The sequence below is a fragment of the Engystomops pustulosus genome, chromosome 3, assembly GCF_040894005.1.
Source record: "Engystomops pustulosus chromosome 3, aEngPut4.maternal, whole genome shotgun sequence".
Taxonomy (NCBI): domain Eukaryota; kingdom Metazoa; phylum Chordata; class Amphibia; order Anura; family Leptodactylidae; genus Engystomops; species Engystomops pustulosus.
Window position 1 is genome coordinate 139,436,876 of NC_092413.1, and position 26,066 is coordinate 139,462,941.

Genomic DNA, 26,066 nt, shown 5'->3' on the forward strand with positions numbered 1-26,066 from the left:
TTAAAATGACATACCTTGACTTCTTACTTTGAGGTCCTGTGAAAATTATAAGAAAACTGTATGTTTTAGCAGCTGTTTATGGTATATGACTATTTTGTAAGCGGTATTATAAAGTGACCACTCACTTTGTCCTCTTGATAAAAAGGGATCCAATTTCACAATAAGTTAACAGAAAAGGAATCATTGTAGCTGAACTGTTTTCTGTTGGCTGAAGTGTTAAAGATGTTATCAGTATAGGAGAATAGGGGTCATCAGACACCTGCAGGGAGAGGTGGCTACACATGTGCAGCTATCACTATTCATTTCAATGGAACTTACAAGAGTAGGCACTGCTTCTAACTATTACATGAATTCCTACAGTAGTAAATTTAGACACAGTTATACTCTAAACTCTCCAACTTCTGCTTTGGTCAGACATAAAAGTCATCGATATATGTGGATATGCCATAACCAGTTATGGATGCATATACTCCCCCCCCCCCCCTTTAATGTCATCGACACCAAGCTTCCTATTTACTCCTGTCACTACAAAACCAGTTGACCACTTCATTAAAGTATTGTATGGTTCTTCCAATGGAAACAAGCTCCTAGACTCTCCTAAAAAGCCTGTGAGGTCCAGCATGTCACTGCTCAACACCAGACTGCTGTAATGAAGAGAAAGGACCTTCAAACTGAAGCACTTACTTATGATCACAAAAAATAATACCACTGAAAACATACAAATTTAACAAATTTCAAGCTTCAACAAGACAAATAAACAAAGTGTTGATGATTAATTCAAATAAAAGTTTTTTTTTCCCGGCTCAAGAGCCAGGTCTTTTTTGGTTTGGTTACAAACATATTTAATAACCTAACAGAAATTTGTATCATTTACATACACTGACTCCACTTTTAGATTTTTATGATAAACAATCATTCCCAGTGGCATGTAATCAATGTGGCAGTAGTTACTGAAATCATGCAAATATCTACAGGGAAAAAGGGAACATTCAGATGTATAAACCTAAAAGTTCACCCTATTGGACCCAATGCAAATTGGACACATATTATTACTGCATTAAAGGGAAACTTCTGCTAAAGCAAAAATTTCCCAAGTATCTCTCCTGATTCGGTCTCTCACATTAAGGTATCACCTAGTTGCAACATGACACGCTTTCTATACTTAAAAGGGTATTCACATTTCAGCAGATTAATCTTATTGTTTGTATTGTAAAAAGTTACACAATTTTCCAAGATCTCTGTTTGCTGTCTTATATAGAAAGCTTTTATTTTTACTACCAATAGACAGAAATCTGACCACAGTCATACCAGCATGCCTCATTATAACACACAGCTCTGATTACTCACTGTGCTACCAGTAGTGGATTATAATACAGGCGGTTTGGGCGGTAGCCTGGGGTCCATGGCCATCCAAAACACCCACCAAATTTTATACTCAGAAGGACTTTCACACATGAAATCCTCATACATAATCCGTTCCTGCTCTCAATACACTTGTACAGAAGAGCCATTTCAGGGCTTTTGAAGGTCCTCCATACATCCAGAAACCTCAGATTGAAGGCAGTTAGAAGGGTCGTATCCTCCATTATCCAAAAAAATGGATTCTAGTACCATATGTAGAAAGTGAATTCCAGACTTGTAGTTCCCAATGAATGACGTTCCTCAGGATTGCTTTTACTATAACTCTATATGCTGCAGAAATATAGGGGGAGATGTATTATACCCCGGCTCAGGCCTCCTGATGTATTCAGTGTCTGGTCCGTCCAGCGGCCTGTATACTAATTGTAAAGATTTGGACACTGAGGAGAACCAATTTAAAAGATATGGGATGTTTCTTACGTGGCAGAAATTACTTATTTATTTGGGATTCTGTGATAATATTGCACCAATGTACATTTGTTTTGGTTTTTATTTCTCTTTCATTGTGTCTCCTTAAATTTATGACTGCTTAGAGGAGCAAATGTTAATTACTGTTACAGCTGGACTAGCTGGAGCCAACACTAAAGGGTGCTTCTCTGTGACCAGAGAGCAAGTGCAGAAATTCACACCTTGCTCAGCTCTGGAGACAAAGAGATCAAAGGAATAGTGGACATGTGTGTGTGGTTTTGCAGATAAAAAAAAAACGAACAGACAAAGGAAATCTCATAGCTGTCCATAACTGGGGCATAATTAATAATTATGGGGCCCCAGTTACACGAGACAGTTATATGATCTAGATACGTTCCTGGAGCGAGTATCGGAAGCCTAGAGGCAGAGGAAGTCAGCCGATTGCAGAACACCCCTGATTAGACACCCCGAGTGTGGTATGGGGTAAATGGTAATAAGGTACCTGGTCGATTGGAAGCAGTGGCACGGTTGTGCCATCTTCCAATCAAAAGTTATGGGGTTTTAATAAAACCTCAGACCCAGAGAGTACCAGGGAGGGGAATAGAAAAACTCCCCCTCACGGTGACATTCCAGCCAGGGGTGGGGGTCAAAAACCTTGTGGCTTTAAATTAATGAAACAGCCACATGGCTTGGTTCAGTTTAAGTATTTTATACACTAGAAGACTGGATTGATGTCTATACCCTGTACTCGGGCCAAGGAACTTCTACCTATTTACATAGCAAGAGTTTTTTGTTTCCGTTTTCGCTGTTTGAAAGTATCGTATGTGTATTGCTTTTAACTTTTTTATCTTTAGCTGACAAGTTTGTTTTGAGTGTACTGTATTTTTTTATGTATATTAAAGTGTTAATAATAAACCTCTGCTTGTATCCGCAAAGAAACTGGGTCTCCGAAAGGAATTACGTTACCAGAGGTCATTTTTAGCATAGTCTATGTAGTAAGCGATTGCATGTTCTGTGTGAATTCCTAATTTTAACATAGTATAAGTAGCAATTGCATGTGTGAATCATCAGGGTGCATTGTCTGTGTGGTTGAGGTGCCTACGGCATTCTTTGTGCCTAGATAAGCAATACATTAGATCTTGCGGCTTTGTATTAAATAACCTATCTGCATACATCCTCTCCTCAACTGAAGGAACATGTAAGAAATTAATGTATTCACAGGATGAAATTCAGATGCGATAAGGGGGGCAGTGAAAAAAGCAGACAGGATTATGAGGAGCCACTCATGGCTGCCTGGCTCCTTATAAATTGCTATAAGGACGCCATCTGGTACGCCAGGAGACTCCTCACTTGGCACAAGACAGCCTTGACGACGCCAGATTGCTACAGACTTGTCCTCAACAGCCTGCTAGATTACTCCCTAGCAGGGAGACAATGACAAGAAGGAGAAGCCCCCTTTTTACAAGAGGCTCCTCCCCCCTCTGCTGAGGTATACCGAGCGGCGGCGACGACGACGACGCTGCAGTGCCTCAGCAGGAGTCAATGTCTTATCTGTGTGAGGACACAGTAAGAGCAAGACAGGCTAACGCCTAGCTGGATTTGGACCCCCTGCTGTGAGCTAGGATCGCCTCCCCAGGCGCCCACCGCCTCCCTCAGGGAGAATCCAGGCAAAAGCCGCTTTTTTGGACTTTGCAAGACATCTACGCTTCGCACAAGTTCAGGACTTTTGTATGAAATGCTGGACTTTGCTTAGATTAGGTGTGTTAGGAATTACAGGCTGTGTTTATCTGGCAAATACCAGAAAACACTCACTTTCCACTGGATTTGGACTTTTACAGGGGATTCTGGGTCACGCATACATTATGCAAATGGCCCAAACCAGGAAGTGGACTTTTGCTAGGTTCCCTTCCTTGTTTTTCCCCCTTCTGTGTCATAGTATCATAGTATCATAGTATATAAGGCTGGAAGGAGACGCAAGTCCATCAAGTCCAACCTTCAAGAATTAAATAAATGTTTTATCCACATAACCTGTGATATTTTTTCTCTCCAGAAAGTCATCCAGGCCTCTCTTGAACATGTACATAGAGTCCGCCATAACAACCTCCTGCGGCAGAGAGTTCCACAGTCTCACTGCTCTTACAGTAAAGAACCTTTGTCTATGGTGATGGTAGAATCGCCTCTCCTCTAGGCGTAGAGTATGTCCCCTTGTTCTGGTCACAGGCCTAGGTATAAAAAGATCTTTGGAGAGATCCTTGTACTGTCCGTTCAGGTATTTGTACATTGTAATGAGGTCTCCCCTCAGTCGTCTTTTTTCTAAACTGAATAATCCCAAATTTTGTAATCTGTCATTGTATTCTAGTCCCCCCATTCCCCTAATAATCCTGGTTGCTCTCCTCTGCACCCGTTCCAGCTCTACTATATCCTTTTTATATACTGGTGCCCAAAACTGTACACAATATTCCATGTGTGGTCTGACCAGGGATTTGTATAAGGGCAGAACTATGTCTTTATCATGAGAATCTATTCCTCTCTTGATACATCCCATTATTTTATTTGCTTTAGCAGCAGCCGCCTGGCTCTGGTCACTAAAATTAAGTTTACCATCCACCAATACGCCCAAGTCCTTTTCAGCTTCAGTTTTACTAAGTAATTGACCGTTTAGAACATAATTATACTTTTTGTTTCCATGGCCCAAGTGCATAACTTTACATTTATCTACATTAAACCTCATCAACCATTTCTCTGCCCATCCCTCAAGCTTCCACAAATCCCTCTGTAATGCTAAACTATCGACCTCAGTATTTATTACTTTACACAGCTTAGTATCATCTGCAAATATTGAAACTTGACTGTGTAAACCCACTACAAGGTCATTAATAAAAATATTAAAAAGAAGTGGCCCCAATACTGACCCCTGTGGCACTCCACTGGTAACATCAACCCAATCTGAGAATGTGCCATTAATGACCACCCTCTGTTTTCTATCACTAAGCCAATTACTTACCCAGATACACAGATTTTCTCCTACTCCCAGCAGTCTCATTTTATATACCAACCTTTTATGTGGCACGGTGTCAAATGCCTTTGAAAAGTCCAGATATACAACATCCACAGCGTCCCCCAGATCCAGTCTTGAACTTACCTCCTCGTAGAAACCAATCAGATTAGTCTGACAGGACCGATCTCTCATAAACCCATGCTGACGCTGGGTTATAAGGTTGTGCACAGTGAGATACTCCTGGATAGCATCTCTAATAAACCCCTCAAATATTTTCCCCACCACAGCAGTTAGACTTACGGGTCTGTAGTTTCCAGGATCGCTATTTGATCCTTTTTTGTATATTGGTACCACATTTGCTATGCGCCATTCCTGTGGAACATAACCAGTCCTCAGTGAATCTTCAAATATTAAAAATAACGGTCTGTCTATCACCGTACATAATTCATGCAGAACCCGGGGGTGTATGCCATCTGGCCCAGGTGATTTATCTATCTTAGTGGATGCGAGGCGGCGCCGTACCTCTTCCTGGGTTAAACTGTTGACATTATAAAAAGAATTTACATTATTCCTCATTGTGTCTTCCACCAGGGGATTTTCCTGGGTAAAAACAGTTGAGAAGGCGACATTCAGTAGATTGGCCCTTTCCTCATCTCCTTCCACCATGACCCCCATGTTATTTCTAAGGGGACCCACACTCTCTGTTTTTAGTTTCTTATCATTTATATACTTGAAAAATAATTTGGGATTATTTTTGCTCTCCCTGGCAATATTTCTCTCAGTCTCTATTTTTGCGGCCTTTATCTGCTTTTTACAGGATTTATTTTTCTCTCTATAATCCTGTAATGCCTCATCGCTACCTTCACGTTTTAGCACCTTAAACGCTTTATCTTTCTCGCTTATTGCTTTCCTTACAAGACTAGTTAGCCACATAGGCTTTTTCTTGTTCCTTTTATGCTTTTTCCCATAAGGTATGTGTTTCTCACAGGACTTTTTCAGAATATATGAGAAAAAGTCCCATTTTTGGGGGGGGCTTTTGTCTTTGAGAGCATTATCCCAGTCTATGCCTTTAAGGTCTTCCCTTAGTTGATGAAAATTTGCCCTCCTGAAGTTTAGAGTGTTGGTTGCCCCTTCACTAACGTGCTTAGTAAAGCGTAATACAAAATCAATGATATTATGATCACTATTCCCCAGGTTCCCCCCAACCTGTAGTTTTGATACCCTATCAGGTCTGTTGGTAAGGATAAGGTCCAGCAGTGCCCCCCCTCTTGTTGGCTCCAGGACTAGTTGCGACAGGTAATTGTCTTTTGTTGTTGACAAGAACCTGCTACCTTTGAAGGACCTGCAGGTTTCTGCCCCCCAGTCAATATCTGGGTAATTGAAGTCCCCCATGATAAGTACTTCACCATGCTTTGAAGCCGCATCCATTTCACTTATCAGCATTTCCTCTGCTGCCTCCATTATATTTGGAGCCTTATAACAAACCCCTAGTAATATTTTATTATTCTTTTTCCCTCCCCTTATCTCCACCCATAGGGACTCCACATTTGCGTTACTGATGTCATCTCGCAGGACGGGCTTGAGGCAAGAATTCACATATAAACAAACCCCTCCCCCTTTTTTATTTATACGATCCTTTCTAAAAAGACTATAACCATCTATAGTAACAGCCCAGTCATAGCTACTGTCCAGCCATGTCTCGCTGATACCCACTATATCATATTTCCGTTCCAACATCAAGAGTTCCAGTTCCTCCATTTTGTTTGTGAGGCTTCTGGCATTTGTGTACATGCACTTTATATGGTTTTCCCTGTCCGTATTCCTTTTGTCCTTATTCCCCAATCTCATTCCAGCCCCCCTTCCTCCCCCATGGACTATGGCTCTTCCCAGCTCTCTATGTACACTGTCTATTTGCCCTGCACAAGTGTAGTTGCCCTCCCCCAGGTCTCTAGTTTAAACACTCCTCCAACCTTCTAGCCATTTTTTCCCCTAAAACAGCAGCCCCCTCCCCATTGAGGTGCAGCCCATCCCTACTGTAGAGCCAGTAGCCCACAGAAAAGTCAGCCCAGTTCTCCATGAACCCAAACCCCTCCTTCCTACACCAACTTTTGAGCCACTTATTTACCTCCTTGATCTCCCGCTGCCTTTCTGGTGTGGCACGTGGTACAGGCAGTATCTCGGAGAAAATTACCTTTGAGGTCCTTGCCCTGAGCTTATGGCCTAAATCTCTGAAATCATTTTTAAGGACCTTCCACCTACCTGTTACTTTGTCATTAGTGCCAATGTGGACCATGACCGCTGGTTCCTCACCAGCCCCTCCCAGTAATCCATCAACCCGATCCGCAACATGCCGAACCCGAGCACCCGGCAAACAACACACTGTTCGGTATGCACGGTCTTTGTGACAGATTGCCCTGTGTGTTCCCCTAATAATCGAATCTCCCACTACCAGCACCTGTCTGACCTTGCCTCTGCTCCCATTACCCTTCTTACTGGAGCACACATTCCCCTGGTTGCTAGCGGCCACATCTTTCTGCAGCATTGCTACCCCAGAGCTGATATCCCCCTCATCCGCCAGCCTGGCAAACTTATTGGGGTGCACCAGATCAGGACTAGACTCCCTACAACTCTTCCCTCTACCCCGCCTTCTACATGTTACCCAACTAGCTGCCCCTTCACTCTGCACCTCCATACTTCCCTCCCCACAACCATCTTCCCCAGAGAGTTTGTGCTCCAGGAGCAGCAAACTTCGTTCCATATTATCAATTGCCCGCAGCCTTGAAACTTGCTCATTTAGATCCAGAATCTGGGCTTCCAGGTGAGCAATTTTCACACACCCCACACAGCAGTATTCCCCCTCGAACGGCTGTTCAAGGAAAGCATACATGGCACAGGATGTACACCGTGTAGCAATGCCACTTATGGAGTCCATTGTTCTAATGGGGATTACAATAGAATTATGCACAGAAAGAAGAATTTACAGTCAAAGTAACACAAAACACAGCAGTTACCTGCTAAAGCCCCTCAAACTTAAGTCCCTTAAACGTAAGTCACACTTAAGACACTGCACACACTTCAGATCAATGCACACTCGCCGCCAAGCTCATACACTCGCTTTGCTAATGCTTTTTTAAAAGTTATCTGCCACAAAAATCTGCAGAGCTCACTGCACAAGATCTGGCTGCAAACCACCAAACAAACTGACCACAGAAGTATATAAAGGCTGCTAATTAGATAGCCACACCCCACTATTAATTAGGCAGCACCTGTGACTATACTGTCTAGATAAGCAAGGTGACTGCCTCCCTATACCCCCCACACAATATACAGATTATGCAAGTAAAATACCTTCAGATCTACTTGGTTGCAATAAAAATCACACAATGAATATCAGGAAATAAAAAATGTAGATGCACTTATCTATTTGTTGCTGGATCCAAAAAGTATTCCTTCCCTTAAACGTAAGTCACACTTAAGACACTGCACACACTTCAGATCAATGCACACTCGCCGCCAAGCTCATACACTCGCTTTGCTAATGCTTTTTTAAAAGTTATCTGCCACAAAAATCTGCAGAGCTCACTGCACAAGATCTGGCTGCAAACCACCAAACAAACTGACCACAGAAGTATATAAAGGCTGCTAATTAGATAGCCACACCCCACTATTAATTAGGCAGCACCTGTGACTATACTGTCTAGATAAGCAAGGTGACTGCCTCCCTATACCCCCCACACAATATACAGATTATGCAAGTAAAATACCTTCAGATCTACTTGGTTGCAATAAAAATCACACAATGAATATCAGGAAATAAAAAATGTAGATGCACTTATCTATTTGTTGCTGGATCCAAAAAGTATTCCTTCCCTTAAACGTAAGTCACACTTAAGACACTGCACACACTTCAGATCAATGCACACTCGCCGCCAAGCTCATACACTCGCTTTGCTAATGCTTTTTTAAAAGTTATCTGCCACAAAAATCTGCAGAGCTCACTGCACAAGATCTGGCTGCAAACCACCAAACAAACTGACCACAGAAGTATATAAAGGCTGCTAATTAGATAGCCACACCCCACTATTAATTAGGCAGCACCTGTGACTATACTGTCTAGATAAGCAAGGTGACTGCCTCCCTATACCCCCCACACAATATACAGATTATGCAAGTAAAATACCTTCAGATCTACTTGGTTGCAATAAAAATCACACAATGAATATCAGGAAATAAAAAATGTAGATGCACTTATCTATTTGTTGCTGGATCCAAAAAGTATTCCTTCCCTTAAACGTAAGTCACACTTAAGACACTGCACACACTTCAGATCAATGCACACTCGCCGCCAAGCTCATACACTCGCTTTGCTAATGCTTTTTTAAAAGTTATCTGCCACAAAAATCTGCAGAGCTCACTGCACAAGATCTGGCTGCAAACCACCAAACAAACTGACCACAGAAGTATATAAAGGCTGCTAATTAGATAGCCACACCCCACTATTAATTAGGCAGCACCTGTGACTATACTGTCTAGATAAGCAAGGTGACTGCCTCCCTATACCCCCCACACAATATACAGATTATGCAAGTAAAATACCTTCAGATCTACTTGGTTGCAATAAAAATCACACAATGAATATCAGGAAATAAAAAATGTAGATGCACTTATCTATTTGTTGCTGGATCCAAAAAGTATTCCTTCCCTTAAACGTAAGTCACACTTAAGACACTGCACACACTTCAGATCAATGCACACTCGCCGCCAAGCTCATACACTCGCTTTGCTAATGCTTTTTTAAAAGTTATCTGCCACAAAAATCTGCAGAGCTCACTGCACAAGATCTGGCTGCAAACCACCAAACAAACTGACCACAGAAGTATATAAAGGCTGCTAATTAGATAGCCACACCCCACTATTAATTAGGCAGCACCTGTGACTATACTGTCTAGATAAGCAAGGTGACTGCCTCCCTATACCCCCCACACAATATACAGATTATGCAAGTAAAATACCTTCAGATCTACTTGGTTGCAATAAAAATCACACAATGAATATCAGGAAATAAAAAATGTAGATGCACTTATCTATTTGTTGCTGGATCCAAAAAGTATTCCTTCCCTTAAACGTAAGTCACACTTAAGACACTGCACACACTTCAGATCAATGCACACTCGCCGCCAAGCTCATACACTCGCTTTGCTAATGCTTTTTTAAAAGTTATCTGCCACAAAAATCTGCAGAGCTCACTGCACAAGATCTGGCTGCAAACCACCAAACAAACTGACCACAGAAGTATATAAAGGCTGCTAATTAGATAGCCACACCCCACTATTAATTAGGCAGCACCTGTGACTATACTGTCTAGATAAGCAAGGTGACTGCCTCCCTATACCCCCCACACAATATACAGATTATGCAAGTAAAATACCTTCAGATCTACTTGGTTGCAATAAAAATCACACAATGAATATCAGGAAATAAAAAATGTAGATGCACTTATCTATTTGTTGCTGGATCCAAAAAGTATTCCTTCCCTTAAACGTAAGTCACACTTAAGACACTGCACACACTTCAGATCAATGCACACTCGCCGCCAAGCTCATACACTCGCTTTGCTAATGCTTTTTTAAAAGTTATCTGCCACAAAAATCTGCAGAGCTCACTGCACAAGATCTGGCTGCAAACCACCAAACAAACTGACCACAGAAGTATATAAAGGCTGCTAATTAGATAGCCACACCCCACTATTAATTAGGCAGCACCTGTGACTATACTGTCTAGATAAGCAAGGTGACTGCCTCCCTATACCCCCCACACAATATACAGATTATGCAAGTAAAATACCTTCAGATCTACTTGGTTGCAATAAAAATCACACAATGAATATCAGGAAATAAAAAATGTAGATGCACTTATCTATTTGTTGCTGGATCCAAAAAGTATTCCTTCCCTTAAACGTAAGTCACACTTCAAATCAATGCACACTCGCCGCCAAGCTCATACACTCGCTTTGCTAATGCTTTTTTAAAAGTTATCTGCCACAAAAATCTGCAGAGCTCACTGCACAAGATCTGGCTGCAATAAAGCTTCGGGCAAGTGTTACCCCCACCCCCACCCCTTCCCCTTCCACCCCGCACCCTTTTCCGTTTTTACACTTTGTCGTCGCCATAATTGAAATGCAATGCGTGTTTAGTTAGGTCAATTGAGAGAGCAGTGTGCAAGTATAGTGTTTCCATGCCATGGTTGAGGATTATACTCCTGTGTGCTGTCAACACTACGTATGAATCTTAATTTATTGTATATGTCGTGTCGTGGTCTGTGCTGCGACACAGTATACGCTGTATGTCTGTGCAAATGTATGTAACTTTGACTTATGCTCATTCAATAAAGCCACTCATGGCTGCCTGCTGTGTTTAACAAAGGTGTTAATCTATCTGAAAGACAGGATACAGTGACAGATACCAAGATTACTATGCATCCAAGCATTTCCCTTGTTTCATAAACCAATGACTCGTGTCCTTTGTTCTTTTAAATATTTGCAAGATTTGATAAGAAATTAATGGTGACTGGATTTATTTATTTTATCTACTGGTCTGAAATCTTTAGCAGTTAAACAAGAAAATATATAGGAAGCGTAGTATACATTAAAGTCCTCTGATATAATGACTGTGGCATCAAAACTGATGTACATTAAAAAATTAGGCTGACAAACATAGTTCTAAGACCATATTAGGTTTTATAGTTTTTCAAACTGGCCATGCATGTTCAATGACAAATAATCCTTTACTGTGAAAGCTTCTTTCAACAATCAGTCATTAGTATCCCATTAGTATCCCATCTGACTTTATCACATACAGCCAAGTACGAAAATCTTAACTAGGGCCGCCTTAGAGGCAATGATGATCTGTCATCAGTCAGCTATGTCGCCTGTTCATTGTTATATTTAACTTGTCAGATTGTCATTTTAGTTGAAATTTTACAATATGATCATCTGTAGTTTATAGACAGTGTAGCTCCTTTCCCACTAATATCCATCTAAAGTTATAGTGTTATAGAGCCCTTTAAGTAGAATTGTAACAAATCATCATAATAAATAGTTTGAAGTGATAAGCAAATTAGCTAATTGATGTACAAGGGGGTCCAGTCTGGGTTGCCACCTTATTGCCCGCACTTCTATCTTGCAAACTCTTCCTCTTCAATGACGTAAGAGGTTTCTCTGAATCCTCTAGGGCAGTGACGGCGAACCTTTTAGAGACCGAGTGTCCCAAACTACAACCAAAACCCACTTATTTACCCTGATGTGCCAATGTGCCATATTAAGCAGTAACTTATTGTTACCTGTTCTTCCACATCTTTTAATTGTATCGGCCTCCTGAAGCCACCAATACAGTTGAAAGAAGGTGGGCAAATTCAGACTCTCATTGTAGCTTCTCTCCAGGGTCTCTGTTTAGGAAGAATGGTGGATCCAGCAGGAGGACCACAAAGGTAATGCACTTCTTTTAACACCTTCTCACTTTTCAAGCAGTTCCAAACAGTCAATGAAGTGTTGTTGTAAAATAGTACCGAGCGCAGCATCTCATAAGTTGCCTAGGACTACAGGAAGATTTAATGGATTTGGTCCTGTTTGGTGAACTCTGTCCTAGGTTGGTAGTCTAAGTGCCCACAGAAAGGGCTCTGAGTGCCACCTCTGGCACCAGTGCCATAGGTTCGCCATCACTGCTCTAGGGTGTTTATTCCAAAACACTTGGGGGAGATTTATCAAGCTGCCTGAAATGCCTTGCACCACATTTATTTACACACTTTACCATATAGTACAAAAAGGGGCGGCACAGTAAACTAGACCAACTAAAAGATGGTACAAAAACTCCATAGTCTTAAACTACCCTTGATTTGATAGTGGACCAAATAACTAATGCTATGCTGTGATGGTTTAGATTTGATAAATCTAGCGCATCATAAGACTAATCAAACTCACATGACCTAGTCTAATGTGCAACACATTGATAAATCTCCCTCTTTATCTTCTCAAACTCATGACTCAGTTCTGATGCTTTCGTGAATTTTGTAGGGACTTTTTGCATTAGAAAAGGGTCAGACTACAAAAGATATTGGGCCAAATTTACTTACCCGGTCCTGTCGCGATCCCCGATCTCTGTTAAATGCCATGCATGTCGGATCAACCGACGGCCCGCCCTCCGTTTTGTGTCGCATGAAAGCCGGCGCTGATGCGCTGAAATCCGATCCCGTGCCCAAAAACCCTTTCTAAATGCGGCGCACATCGGAAATCGTCGGGTATTCCGACGATAGTGTGGACCGATGACCCTTATTAAATGAGCCCCATTGTGGGGCATTTACTATGCCATTCCTGACAGTTTAGTCGGACTACCACATGCCACATGGGAATAACAGGGCAGAGAGCAAAAGCATGACACAGTCAGAGACTACCACTAAAATTTTCACAAGGTTTGAACAGACAGAACTTCCTAGCAAGTCAGGCGTGCAGTATACCATCAGAAGGGGGGGGGGATTATTAATAAACTCCCTCCATTCTGATCAGCATATGCTGTGACCCAGTCATCTAAGAACAGCACAGTCTTGGTCAAAGTTGCTCAGGCATTCCCATTTTGTCTGCTTCAAACACAACAACAACTAAACATTCACCTACTGTCTAATATATTCTGCCCCTTCACAGGTGCCAAAATATCCACTATCGCTTTGCACATGAGAAGTTTGAAAAGGAAACTCCCATCTGATGGTGTACTGATATTAGAAGCTGGTGGTGATGTGGCATTCATAATTTAGAAAACTTTATACCGCACCATCATATTCTACAGTACTTATATACATATAAACAAAAATAAAGAAATACAGGCGGTCCCCTACTTAAGAACACCTGACTTACATACCACCCCTAGTTACAAACAGACCTCTGGATTTTGGTAATTTACTGTGCTTTATTCCTAGACTACAATAGACAGCTTTAACAGTTAGCACAGACGTCTGCAATTAAGATTTATTGTTAATCCTGGTTCTTATGACAACCCAACATTTTTAAAATCCAATTGTCACAGAGACTAAAAAACTTTTGACTGGGGTTACAATAATAAAGTATACGGTTCCAACTTACATACAAACTCAACTTAAGAACAAACCTACAGAACCTATCTTGTATGTAACCCGGGGACTGCCTGTAACTACATCAGATGAAGCAATAGGAATGAGGGCCCTGCTTGCAAGAACTGACATTCACATTGATCAACAATTTAACAGCATTGCAGAGAATAGAAGCAATAAGCGATCGCTTGGTAAAATGGGAATATGCTAGCAATATGCCATCACTTGATAAGATGAAAATACCCCATTAATTATTTTGTTATTCAGTGTATATATAAAATTAGATTACATGCTATGCTATAAGGTTGCAGTTCAGTTTCTCCAATATTTCTGTATATTACATGTCTGTAAAACATAAAAGAAGAGTTTGTTATTTAAGACATGCTATTTATAAAACATAAGGAAAGGATAAATTCCACAACAAATAACGACTCCAGTAAACAAGTCATGACATGCTGTTCCGGTAAACACTTTTTAGAATTGACACGTATCACTTCCTAAAAGAGCCCAGGAGACTGACTCCAGTCACTTTGGCTCTTCTGTCAGGAAACTGCTGAGCTCAAGGAATGAGGAAGAGTGTGTTACCTTTTCACAAGCCATGCTCAGACATTGGCATGCAAGCCGCTCAGTATCTAAAGACATGAGAACTTTTAGGGGCTTACCAGCTTCTCAGAATTATTTCTGGACCAGATAAATTCCACATAATACAGCATGATCTGCAGATGAAGTGTATTAGGCTTTGAAGTTGAGGAAAACAATCAATTACAGAACCATCAAGGGTGGCACTCAGTTTTTCCAAACTCTCAAATGGTAAATTTATGTAGTTAAAGGGGTTGTGTCAATTTTGCTCCCTGGGAATAGGGATAAGAAGCTGATGAGTGAGGATCCAACTGTTAGGACCATTACTGATGAAAATGGACCACTAGACAACCTGTAGAACCAACACTCCTATAAGAGTGTCAGAGATAGCCAAAATATGTGCTTTGCACTTTCTCATACTACTATACAAGGAGCATCAAGATGCTTACCCTGGCACTCTCACATTAGTGAGAACGAGATCCCAAATCCCTGTTATACTTGAAGTTCGTTCTCATGATCGGTTGTGGTCCAGTCATACCCTTGCTGATCAGCTGTTTATGCCCTATCCTATCCTCAACATGACTTCATGGTTAACCCCTTTAAGCGGTTGTATATTGATTTTAGAGAAAGTTGTCAACGACAAGTCTTAATCCATTAAAAGTAAATTATTTCTGGTTGAGAAAGAAAATATTTCATAGTCTGAAGTCTCACCTCAAATACCATCTTGTGGTATTTTACCAATCCCCACCAATCAACCAAAAATGAACTATCCTATGGATGTGTTTTGACTGGAAACCCAGTTAAGGAAAAATCATTTTAACCCCTTATCACCGACACTAGTTTTCAGCTCAATGACCAGACTCGATTTTTCAAATCTGACATGTCTCCTGATAATTGGTTATAACTTCGGAACGCTTTAATATATCCAGGTGATTTTGAGAATGTTTTCTCGTGACACATTGTATTTCGTGTTAGTTATAAAATGTAAGTAATAAGTTTTGCATTTCGTTCTGAAAAAAAAGTGAAAATTTGGCAAAAGTTTGTAAAAATTCTTCATTTTCCAAGTTTGAAATGTTCTGCTTTCCAGACAGGAAGTAAAACCACCCAAAAATCTTGATAATTAACATTTACGGAATGTCTGCTTTATGTTTGGATGATATTTTATGCTTCCGGTCATTTTTCTAGGATGTTATGAGGTGTAGAACTTTAGGTGTGATTTTTCTCATTTTCATGAAAATTGCCAAAACTCACATTTTGAGGGACAGCTCATCTTCCAAGTGACTTTGAAAGGCCTAAATAAAACCCCATAAATTACCCCACTATAGAAACTTCACGCCTCAACGTATGTAAAGCAACTTCTATTAAGTCTATTAACCCTTTAAGTGTTTCACATGGGTTAAAACAATATGGACCTGAGATTTAGAAACTATGGAATTTTTTTGGAAAATACATTCATTTAGGCCAAAACTGACAGTTTCAGAATAAATTAAATGATGAAACACTCTGCAACGTTTGATGCCCAATTCCTCCCGAATGTACTGATACCTCATGTGGCGGTAAACTTCTGTACGGGCGCATGGCCGAGTGTAGAATGAATGGAGGCGCCATTCACAGCAGATTTGTATTGTCACATTGTACTACCTATACATTTTTATTTTTTTTGGTAATGCGAACATATGAGGGCTTATTATGTACGGGATGAGATACAATGTATAGATAATTCATTTTGGGAGTCTAAAGCTTATTCATGAGATTTTATTAACTATTTCAAGGGGGACACAAACAAAATCATCAATTTTTATTTTGGAAATAAATATAAAATAATATTTTATCTTTATTCTCTGGTTCACTACGATTGCAGTGATACCTTGACAACTTTTTAGGCTACATTCACACTGCCGTTGCCCGCCCGTACCGTACCATAGCGGGCAACGGCAGTGTACGGGGAGAGGAGGAGGAGGTGAGCGCAGCTCACCCCCGCCCCTCTCCATAGCAACCTATGGTGCACGGCGCCGTATTACAGGAAAAGATAGGACAGGTCCTATCTTTTTCCCGGGTACGGAACGGTGCGGCACCGTACCGCTCCCGTAGGGTGCCGTGCGCCCATAGAAGTGTATGGGGGACGTATATCGGCCGTATATACGGCGGCCGTATATACGTCCCCCATACGTTCGTGTGAATGTAGCCTTAGGGCCATAACTTCTGCATTTTTCTGTTGTCAGATCTGGTTGAGGGCTTATTTTTTGCGAAAAGAGTTGTTCTTTTCAGTCATATCATATTAGGGAACATAACTTTTTTTTATCACTTTTTAGAACATTTTTTGTGATGGTGTTTGATGAAAAATTGTATATTATGGGAAGTTTTTCGAGTTTTTTTTTTATGTCGTTCACCGAGCGGGTTCAATATTGATTTAGATTTATTGTACAGATTGATACGGACGTGGTGATACCAAATGTGTACGTGTTTTTGTGTTTTATATACTTTATTTGCATTTCATGTATAATTGGGGAGATTATGGGATTTTTTTTTTTTTTTTTTACTTTTTTACATTTTCTACTTATTGGCTTGAACAAGCGATCACCTGATCGCTTGTTCAAGCCTTTACACTGCAATACACTTGTATTGCAGTGTATAGTGTAAGTAACTGAGCATGCTCAGTTACTTACAGCCGGGTCCTGCCAGGAAGGCAGAACCCGGCAGGGAAAAAAGCCGGAAGCATAGGGTCACTCGTCGGAACCCGGGGTTGCGGCAGGAGGGATTGGGTCCCCCGGTGTGTGTGGGGGGACACACTTGCACGCTGTAGTCATGCTTGACCGCGGCGTGTAAGGGGTTAAACATCCGGGATCGGAATTTTTCCGATCCCGGTTGTTAGTGCCGGGTCTGGGCTGTAAGATCACAGCCCGACACCAGCACTTGCAGGACCCGGTGTCCCAAAATCTTCTTCTGATGCGCCGCATCAGAAGAAGTACCCTTAATGATCGCCGTAAAAAAACGATACATCGGTTATTAAGGGGGCTTTCTGTATATGATATGCATCATTTACTTTTATTTTAATAATAATAATAATTCTTTATTTATATAGCGCACACAGATTACGCAGCGCTGCACAGAGCTTGCCAAATCATTCCCTGTTCCCAATGGGGCTTACAATCTAATCGAGCTACCAGTATGTTTTTGGAGTATGGGAGGAAACCGGAGGACCCGAGGAAACCCAGGCAAATACGGAGAGAACATGCAAACTCTTTTATTTTGCTTACAGCTTTGCTTTACTGCTTATTCTGCCCACCGATGAACTTCTATATGAAATACATAGGAAGGTATTAATGTAGGGTTAACACAGAACTAAGTTTCTCACCAGCAGTGAGTACCTCCTGGTGTTTGCAGACTGTAGATTGAGAACCCCTGCACTAGACCACAAACCTGTCATGATACTTTCAGGGTTAAGTGTTGAAAAAATCTTCAGTCTCTGCCTCAGCATTAAATTACCATTCAGTTACCATGTACAGTAAGTTATCAGCAGGGCCTCCACTAGGAATATTGGGGCCCCTGACTGGCAAAATCATGGGACCTAGGCTATAAAAAAAATTGTGGCCTTCAAAACCTTCTAGAGTTTTTAATTGATGTGATGATTAGCGCATAAAAACTGTAATATAACAAAGACTATTACTTGGTAACTATAACATAACAAAACGTATTACATAGGGACAGTTTAGTACTGTTCCTTGGGGTTGCATGAATACCAGAATTTGAAGCATGAGACCTATACTTAGTGTAGTATCACAATACTCATGATCAGAACGATACTTTACCATAAATAAAATGGGGGGGGGGGGGGGGGATCTGAACACAGAATAGGAATGGCTGCTGGATTCACCCCGACAGGCAGCTGTCGAAATAATCCGACAGGCAGCTGGATTCTGATGCACAAGATGCACTGATTATTGCATTGTGATTTGTGCGGTGTAGAGGTTGATTTCCATACTGGCATCCACAGGAAGAAGCAACATACCACTTATTTGCTACAGATCAAAAATTCACAACTCTACAGCCAATTATCCCATACACTAACACTGCTACTGCCATTTTCTGTGGATTAGCAGCGTGGAGCCAATCTGCCAATAATACACAACATGTACAGTAACCCTTCATGGAATTTGCATAGAATTTGCATTTGCCTGACATTGGTTCCTGCTTTGCGGACACATCTACTCAAAGCATTCTACTCGGAGGATTCCCTTGCAGGAACCGAGTACACAAACTTTACATGGAAACATTGTGCAAAACTAGTCCTTTCTCCTGTGCACTGCAGTATATAGAGCTGTCTCCAATGGGGAGAGAAGGGGGGTTCTGTAACTGCAGGAGCACTCTACTATCCACTGACTGCAGTCCCAGTAAACTCCCCCTGATGGTGACCCTGCTAACCAGAGAAGTACAACAGACTCCAGGGAATGCACAGGACTAGTGATCAGGATTGTGTCAGGATTTCCGCCTTCGGCTTTAGTGGCGCATTTGTATCCGAACTGATTTCTAGTATAAATTATACCACATCTGTTGTTGTGTATCTTCTGTATACTAGTAAAATGCTTATTACAGCAATGCAGTATAATATCAGGTTTCGGGTACAGATTTTTTCCTTAAAAAATGTATAGAAAATAGAAACAAAGTATTAGAAAAGGAAAAATTTCCTATGAGAGGAAATGGCATCCAAATGGCACTCCATCCTAAAAGTCAACGACATATTGAATGGACTAATGCCAACAAGACATTTCCAGTATGTAAAATTAATTTATTTATATTGAACACGTCTGGTCCCTGGAGCAATGAAGTGGTTAAATAAATAGGAAGCAGGCATGACTATTGACTTACTTTTCTTTACATTCAGTTTAGGAACTGATATCTTGGTCTATTAGCCTAAGGCAGAGGTGGCACTCGGAGCCCTTTCTGTGGGCACCCTGGCCATCACCCCAGCACAGAGTTTGCCAGACAGGACTCAGGGCTTCCTCCTGCGGTCCAATAAAGCCCAGGATGTGCCATGCTCAGTGCCATTTTAAAGCAACATCCTTGGCTGCCAGGGCTACAGGAGGAACAAGAAAGCGTAGACAGAGATTATTGTTGGATCATCTGCTCTGGGAACCCTGATTGTTCCTTTTCAGGGGACCCTGAATCCAAGTTCTCCATCATCTATCTATTGTATTGGTGAACTCAGGACACCAATACGATTGAAAACTGTGATACAGCAGGGATCAATAAGTTACTGCTTACATTGTCATGTTGGCACCTTGCAACATATAAGTGGCTTTTGGTTATAGTTTGGGCACTCTATCTCCAAAAGGTTTGCCATCACTGGCCTAAGGCATCCAGCATTTTTCTTTCCCCACAAAATATGAGGCAACAAAAATGCCTCTTGGAGACACGAAAAAACAAAAGATCAGAGCAATGAATCAAGCAGCGAGGGCAGCACTTTGGCAAACCAAATTTGGAATGAAGGAACATACTGTAAGGATACGGACAAAAATAAAAAATGTATTCAAAATATGTAACAAATCCAATTAAATTTTCCCCAGCAAAAAGCTGTTGTATTTGTAATAGAAGGGGATTCCTGCAGTCAAAATCCTGCTGTAAACCACTGTAACGGTCTTCAAATGCTGAGCCCCTTCTGATATTTAGTTTATCATATTTTCTTTATTATAGTTTATTATGAGTGATTATTTAGTATAGCGACATGTCCGTGCTTAGTTTTAAATGTCATCCATTTCCTTCAGTACAAAGAGTTCTGCCTATAGTTTCCACACAATGTAGTAATGTAAGACTGCTGGCTTAAGACTTAAAGGGGTTAGTCTCAACAAACGAGTGTTACAGATTTATATAACTTGTTATTATATCTCTCATTAAACAACTAGACTTTGTTCATTACTAAAGCCAGCCATGCCCACCCAAGCCGATTCCAATCTTAAATAGCCTTAAAGGGGTATTCCAGGAATAAGCATAATTCATAAACAAATTGGTAATCAAAATATAAGCTATTGTGTAATTAGTTGTTATTTAAAATTTTGCTCCCCTTAGCAGAAAATGCTGGTGACATAGACTGTAATGAAAAATTAAAATGCAAGCGGCCCTTTAATCAGTCCGTTAATTTCCTCTGCGTGGTCCGTTGCGGAGCAGACACAGGACAGAAGATGGGCTGGTCACATGTCCACATCACATGTGCAGCACCTGCCTGGGAAGGTCATGTGATCACCACTACGTTTGGCTGTAGCCGGTTGGTTGAAGTGCATCCAGTATAGCCAATGTTGTGGTGATGTGCAGGGATGACAGTTACACATCATTACTATGGTAACAGAGCAGCACAGTCTGTTACATCATCACTGGGAGAAGAGCACAAGAGGTAGGAGGAGTTACTGAGAACTAAAGGATCATGGAACTTGTAGTTTCCAGTGGCGGCCATCTTAGTGATAACTCCACCTACTTTAGAGAGGGCATAAATTTTGTAAATCATAAAATCAAACTATTTAAGCCTCATTTTGTGACTAATGACATTGAATATTGTTGTACTCATTTATTTATATCATCATGCGTTTTTGTGTCAGACGTCCATGTTCTCGGAATACCCCTTTAAGCCAAGTCTAGGATATCCAAAGGTGTGAAGGTTTCTTTCCAAATTCATTACTCCCAAAAAGGATATTTGGCTTGTGAGTGAAAGGCAGGCCTTCTCATCTTGCAGTTCACATTTTGACATCATGAGACCAAGATGACATGTAAAAATTTAGCAATTGTACCACGCTATTGCGAGGCTTCAAGCAGCATGTTCTCATACGAGAGAGGCCACTGAGCTTAGAGTGTTGGATTTTCGTCAGCAGGTTTAACTTAGATACAGAAAGACTGGAAGAGTCACTGAAAGGCATAGAAGTCAAATATGCCTACATTTTTGTGAGTAGTTTATGCCATTCATTACAACCCTCTGAATGTGTTATCTGTGCATTCAATTCATAGGTCCTGAACATTAGGATTCTGTTGGTTGAATGTTGTGTTTGTCTTAGGCAAGCTTTTAAAAATACAGCATAAAGCCTTATTTTACATATTTTTTAAAGGAAATCTACAATCAAATTTCCTCTTTATTAACCTTTAAAGGCGATGGGTAGGTCAGAGCAGCATGATTAGAAATATGAGTTTATTAGGAGCTTTGATCCTGTAGTTTACTTTATTTTTATGTTAATGACACATAAATGCTTTGGGTGACATCACCAGAGCACCTCCAGGCTAGGGCTATTACATGCACCATGAGTAACTTCTCCCCCTTACTTTGAGCGAGAAATACTCTGTGCTGCCGCAAAATTTCACAGAGGAGGGTGTGTAATAGCCAGAGCCCCAGAAGCACTTGTACTCCAGTAACATAAAAATAAAAAAGTAAATTTTCTAAGTAAACTACAGCAGCAGAACTCCTAATAAACATATAGTTCACATGACACTGTGGATCTCCTTTAACAAAATTAGCTCTACAGAAAAAATAGGAACCGATCTGACAGAAGATGGTGTACCAAATGACGCTTAGAATTTAAATTTACAGACTCTTGGATGTACGATCTAAATATATAGACTTGGGAGAAGTCCGCACAATTTTTATTCCCTTACCTGCATAACAAAGTTATAACAAAAAAAAACCCCCACTAAACTTTGATCAACCACTTTAACAAATTGATGACTGTAGAAATCACATTGTAGGAAACAGCCTGCTTCACCACAGAGATTGCAGAGTCTGTTCTTTATTACACGTCCTCTCCCCACATTCCAGTGCTGAAAATACCAGTCATTATCAGGATTAATACTTTGTGGCATGAAAGCACAAAATTACATTTCTCAAGTATATGTTGGATAATGCTCACAAAACACTAGGAAGTCAATGTATAAACGTCTCAAACAAAATATGGAATTTACAGGGTTTGTCCGAATTTATTACATGCTGCAGACACCAACAATCGGATGTAATATCTCCTGATGTGAATGACTACATTTCTGTGATCCTCAGCAAGGCAAAAGACTGGCTATATTCAAATAACATCAAGTAATAGCTTAACAAATAATTACAAGACTATGACAATATAAAATTAGAAAGTCTTAGTGAAGTCTTCCTTTCCAGGTCTACAGAGGACAGTCTGTGGGAGTTCATAAAGAAGCTTAGTGAATCATAAATTCAGAGAAGGTGTTAACAGAAAGAATGAAGGAAATTTATAATGGATTCCAACCTCTTGGGGGGAGTTTGCTGAAAACACTAGAAGCCATCAAGAAATTGCTACCAATCTCACTCCTTTGCTTTCAAATGCTAAAAAAAGTATGTAAAAGTAAAACATCTGGTTGTTACCAGACCAGGATATTCAATGAATGGCTCCTGCAGAGCTATTTTACCTAGACTAGTATAGACAAACGGTCAGAAGTAGCAGAATCTTCTATATTTGCAGAAATTGCCTATTACAGTAAGTTGGATTTTCTCTGGTAGACACCCCTGCATATGGCAGTATTATTATATGAAACCATAAAAGGGCCACCTTGATCTTTACTGTACAACTTTATGCTTTTACCAATCTCAACAATTGAGGGACGCTCCACTGCATTTCACTTTATGGGGGAGATTCATCACTGGTCGTATATAGCTCTTTGGTGTATAATTTTCACAAACGCTGGTTCTGTGTTTTTAAGCGAGAAAAATATGAACCTCTAAAGTCACGCAACGGGGCACATGTATCATAGTTTTTCAGCTGCCAGTTTTTCAAGTTACCTGAAGTAGGCCTACTTAATCATTGCAATGTATCTGAAATTTTTCCCTTTGTGATACATGTGAGGAGTTGGCTGTTTAGTCTCACTTTTGTGACTTTTTGTGGTGTGCGACATTTTAGTCCCAAATAGTAGTTTACCAAAAGTAAGCCTACATTCACATGTGCCCACTGTACCGCCCCTGCTCACCCCCGCCCCTCTCAACAGGGAAACATGGGGCCGTATTCTGGGAAAAGATAGGACATTTCCTATCTTTTCCTGGGGTATGGAACCACACTGTACTGCTCCTGTATAGCGCCATGCGCCCATTGCAGTCTGTGGGGGACGTATATACAACGTATATACGTCCTCCATATAGCTGTTTGAATGCAGCCTATGTCTGGGTCTAGCATGCTCTGTTTTGGGACTTATTAGGCGCAAGAATGGGACAATTTCAGAGCCCAAAAGTCGCAAAAGTTGATCAAACATCTGGTCTACAAATATAAATGCAGCACACTGCATTAAATCCTTGAGGAAGCGAACTTTGGTACACTGCTTGATTCTGCACCTAAATAGTCTCAAACTGCGAAAAGTCGCACACAAAAAAAAAAAAGAAAAACAAAGGAATAGGAGTGATACATGTCCCCCAATGTCTGGAAACATATGCCAATGCAGCAAAATAACCACTTACTTGGGTGTACAAGGCTGTGCAATGAAGGATACATCGAGAATTTTCAAAAGAACGCAAATTAAATCACAAAACTACACCACAAAGGAGGTGATGTATGTGGGTCCATCGGTATTACATTTGGTACATGGTGTTGATGTATGTTGATATTAGCCCTTGAAATTTTTTTTACATCGTGTTGGCACATTAATGTCTGGAAATGACTCGCCACTGGATTGATTGGGCTGCAAAGTGGTCGGTGGCTGTTGCTCAGAGGCAGCCACCATAGACAGAGGATTGTAATGTGGTTCTGCAGAATAATGGCCGGAGGTTGCTGAATTGTTGTTGGTATTGCCATGAATGTTGCGGGAGATATGGCTGCTGCTTGTAGTGTTGGGTTGGAGACAGCATGACTGCGGCTTGTAAGGTGTTGCACGCATGGAGTGGGATAGGTAGGGTTGGTGCGTTCAAAGCTATGCCCTGAATATTTGGGACCGTGACTCTCCTGCATAGTTTCATGTATTATTGTTGCCAAAGCACTCTGTCAGCAGCCTGCATGTTGCTAGTTTACAAATCGCAGACTGGTCTGTGTGGGATTTTTACATGAGGGTTAAATTTCTTTTTTCAATCGCCTTTATCACGCCTTTCTCCACATGCAATTGTCTAAGTCTTGCACAGTTTTAACATTTTTTGTGCATTTTTACAGGTTTTTGCTTTTACTTGTAGCAAATTTCCTACAACAATGCAGAAATTGCGCAGATGTTAAACATACGTGCGACTGGTGCAGTCTACTCGCATAGAGCACACACAGCTGATACTCTAGGAAGAAGGAATTTAACACTCCACATACACCGGACTATAAATCACACTGTCGGATACCCACCAGTCTAACACATAGACGTCTGCGCAAACCACTGCCTAAAGATAAATTTCCCCCCATGTCTTTATGATGCTTCTATACATCTTTGGGAAGATATTTCCAAAATACAGCACCAAAGGGGATTCTGTGTACGAGTCTAAAGCTCTGTGTTGTGAGATGAGAATTTATCTATGTTACTTTAATATTTCAGAGAGAAATACTGGCTCCCAATGTGGACAGATATGAGCTATCCTCTGAAGGAACTGGATGTTCAGTCTACTTGACCTGCAACTTTCACATAAGCAGACAGACAACTTAGGTTTATTCTCAAACCTTTAAATGGATAACTGCCAATTGTCACATCCACAGATTCTTTGAACTGTGCATCTTCCCAGCTTGTTCTAATATTACTTTGTGTGCGAGGAATAATACATGACAGGAGATCCACATACAAGCAGCACACACAGAGAAAAGAACATTTTACAGTATTATGGAATGAATGCTGTCATGACAAGGAAATCGGTCTGGGAAAAGTTCATTGGGAAGAGGGGATTGCCACAGTCAATTTGTTTAATGTACATAAGAAGTACAGGGCTGCTGAAAGAATCTAGGAAAATGTACTGCTGGGATTTCTTGCTTAGAAAATATACTTGGGATTAGTTTATGCAACCCTTGGCCAAGCAGCATGGAGTGGAGAATTCACATGAGGAAAGTTAGGACAGTTTGACCCAAATCAGTAACTGCATAATCTGGCCTGAACTAATAGAGCAGTACAGCCGCTTTCTATCCTGAGAGGTTACACTTTTACCAGGAAGTGCCAACTTGTCCGGGGCAAGGAGGTGAAAATTACATGGTCTGGCACACACTTCCTGAATCAAATCAGATGTGACAGCTTTTTTGATCAAAACACCTTCATTTTCTCCTTAAACTGTTGGCCCAGAATGCCTCATTAAACCCATTAAAGTGTTTTCACCAAATGCGGAAGCCACACAGTAGGGACCATGGAAAGTGACTGCTGGAGTGGAAAATCTACATTTTCATTTTATGGTTATCAATGGTCTAAATGCAGAAACAAGCGACAAAAACAAACAATAAACACAGAGCCACAATTCTGCGGCATACTTTCGCACAAGCTTCCACTTAGGATACGGCCCTGTTCATTAATATGTTTGCTTATTGCCATCCCCTGATTTCCATACCCAAAATCTCCTAGCAGCACATTATTCAAAGCTTGTATCTAATATTGATTCATGTAAAGGAATTGAACTGTAAGTGAA

The 26,066-nt window shown here is 40.8% G+C and overlaps 1 protein-coding gene across 3 annotated transcripts in view; it reads right to left on the bottom strand.

The window, feature by feature from the left end:
• Window positions 1-26,066, bottom strand: part of MCPH1 (microcephalin 1) — a 206,916-nt gene that overhangs the window by 44,685 nt on the left and 136,165 nt on the right. Inside the window, exon 13 of one of the 3 annotated variants that reach the window (XM_072142314.1) lies at window positions 14,237-14,284. The exons of the other annotated variants lie outside the window; for them this stretch is intronic. Within the exon in view, the coding sequence (XP_071998415.1) occupies window positions 14,252-14,284 (33 nt within the window). The 3' untranslated portion in view covers window positions 14,237-14,251. Of the gene's footprint in view, window positions 1-14,236; window positions 14,285-26,066 lie in introns of those variants that run through there. 3 annotated transcript variants of the gene reach the window in all.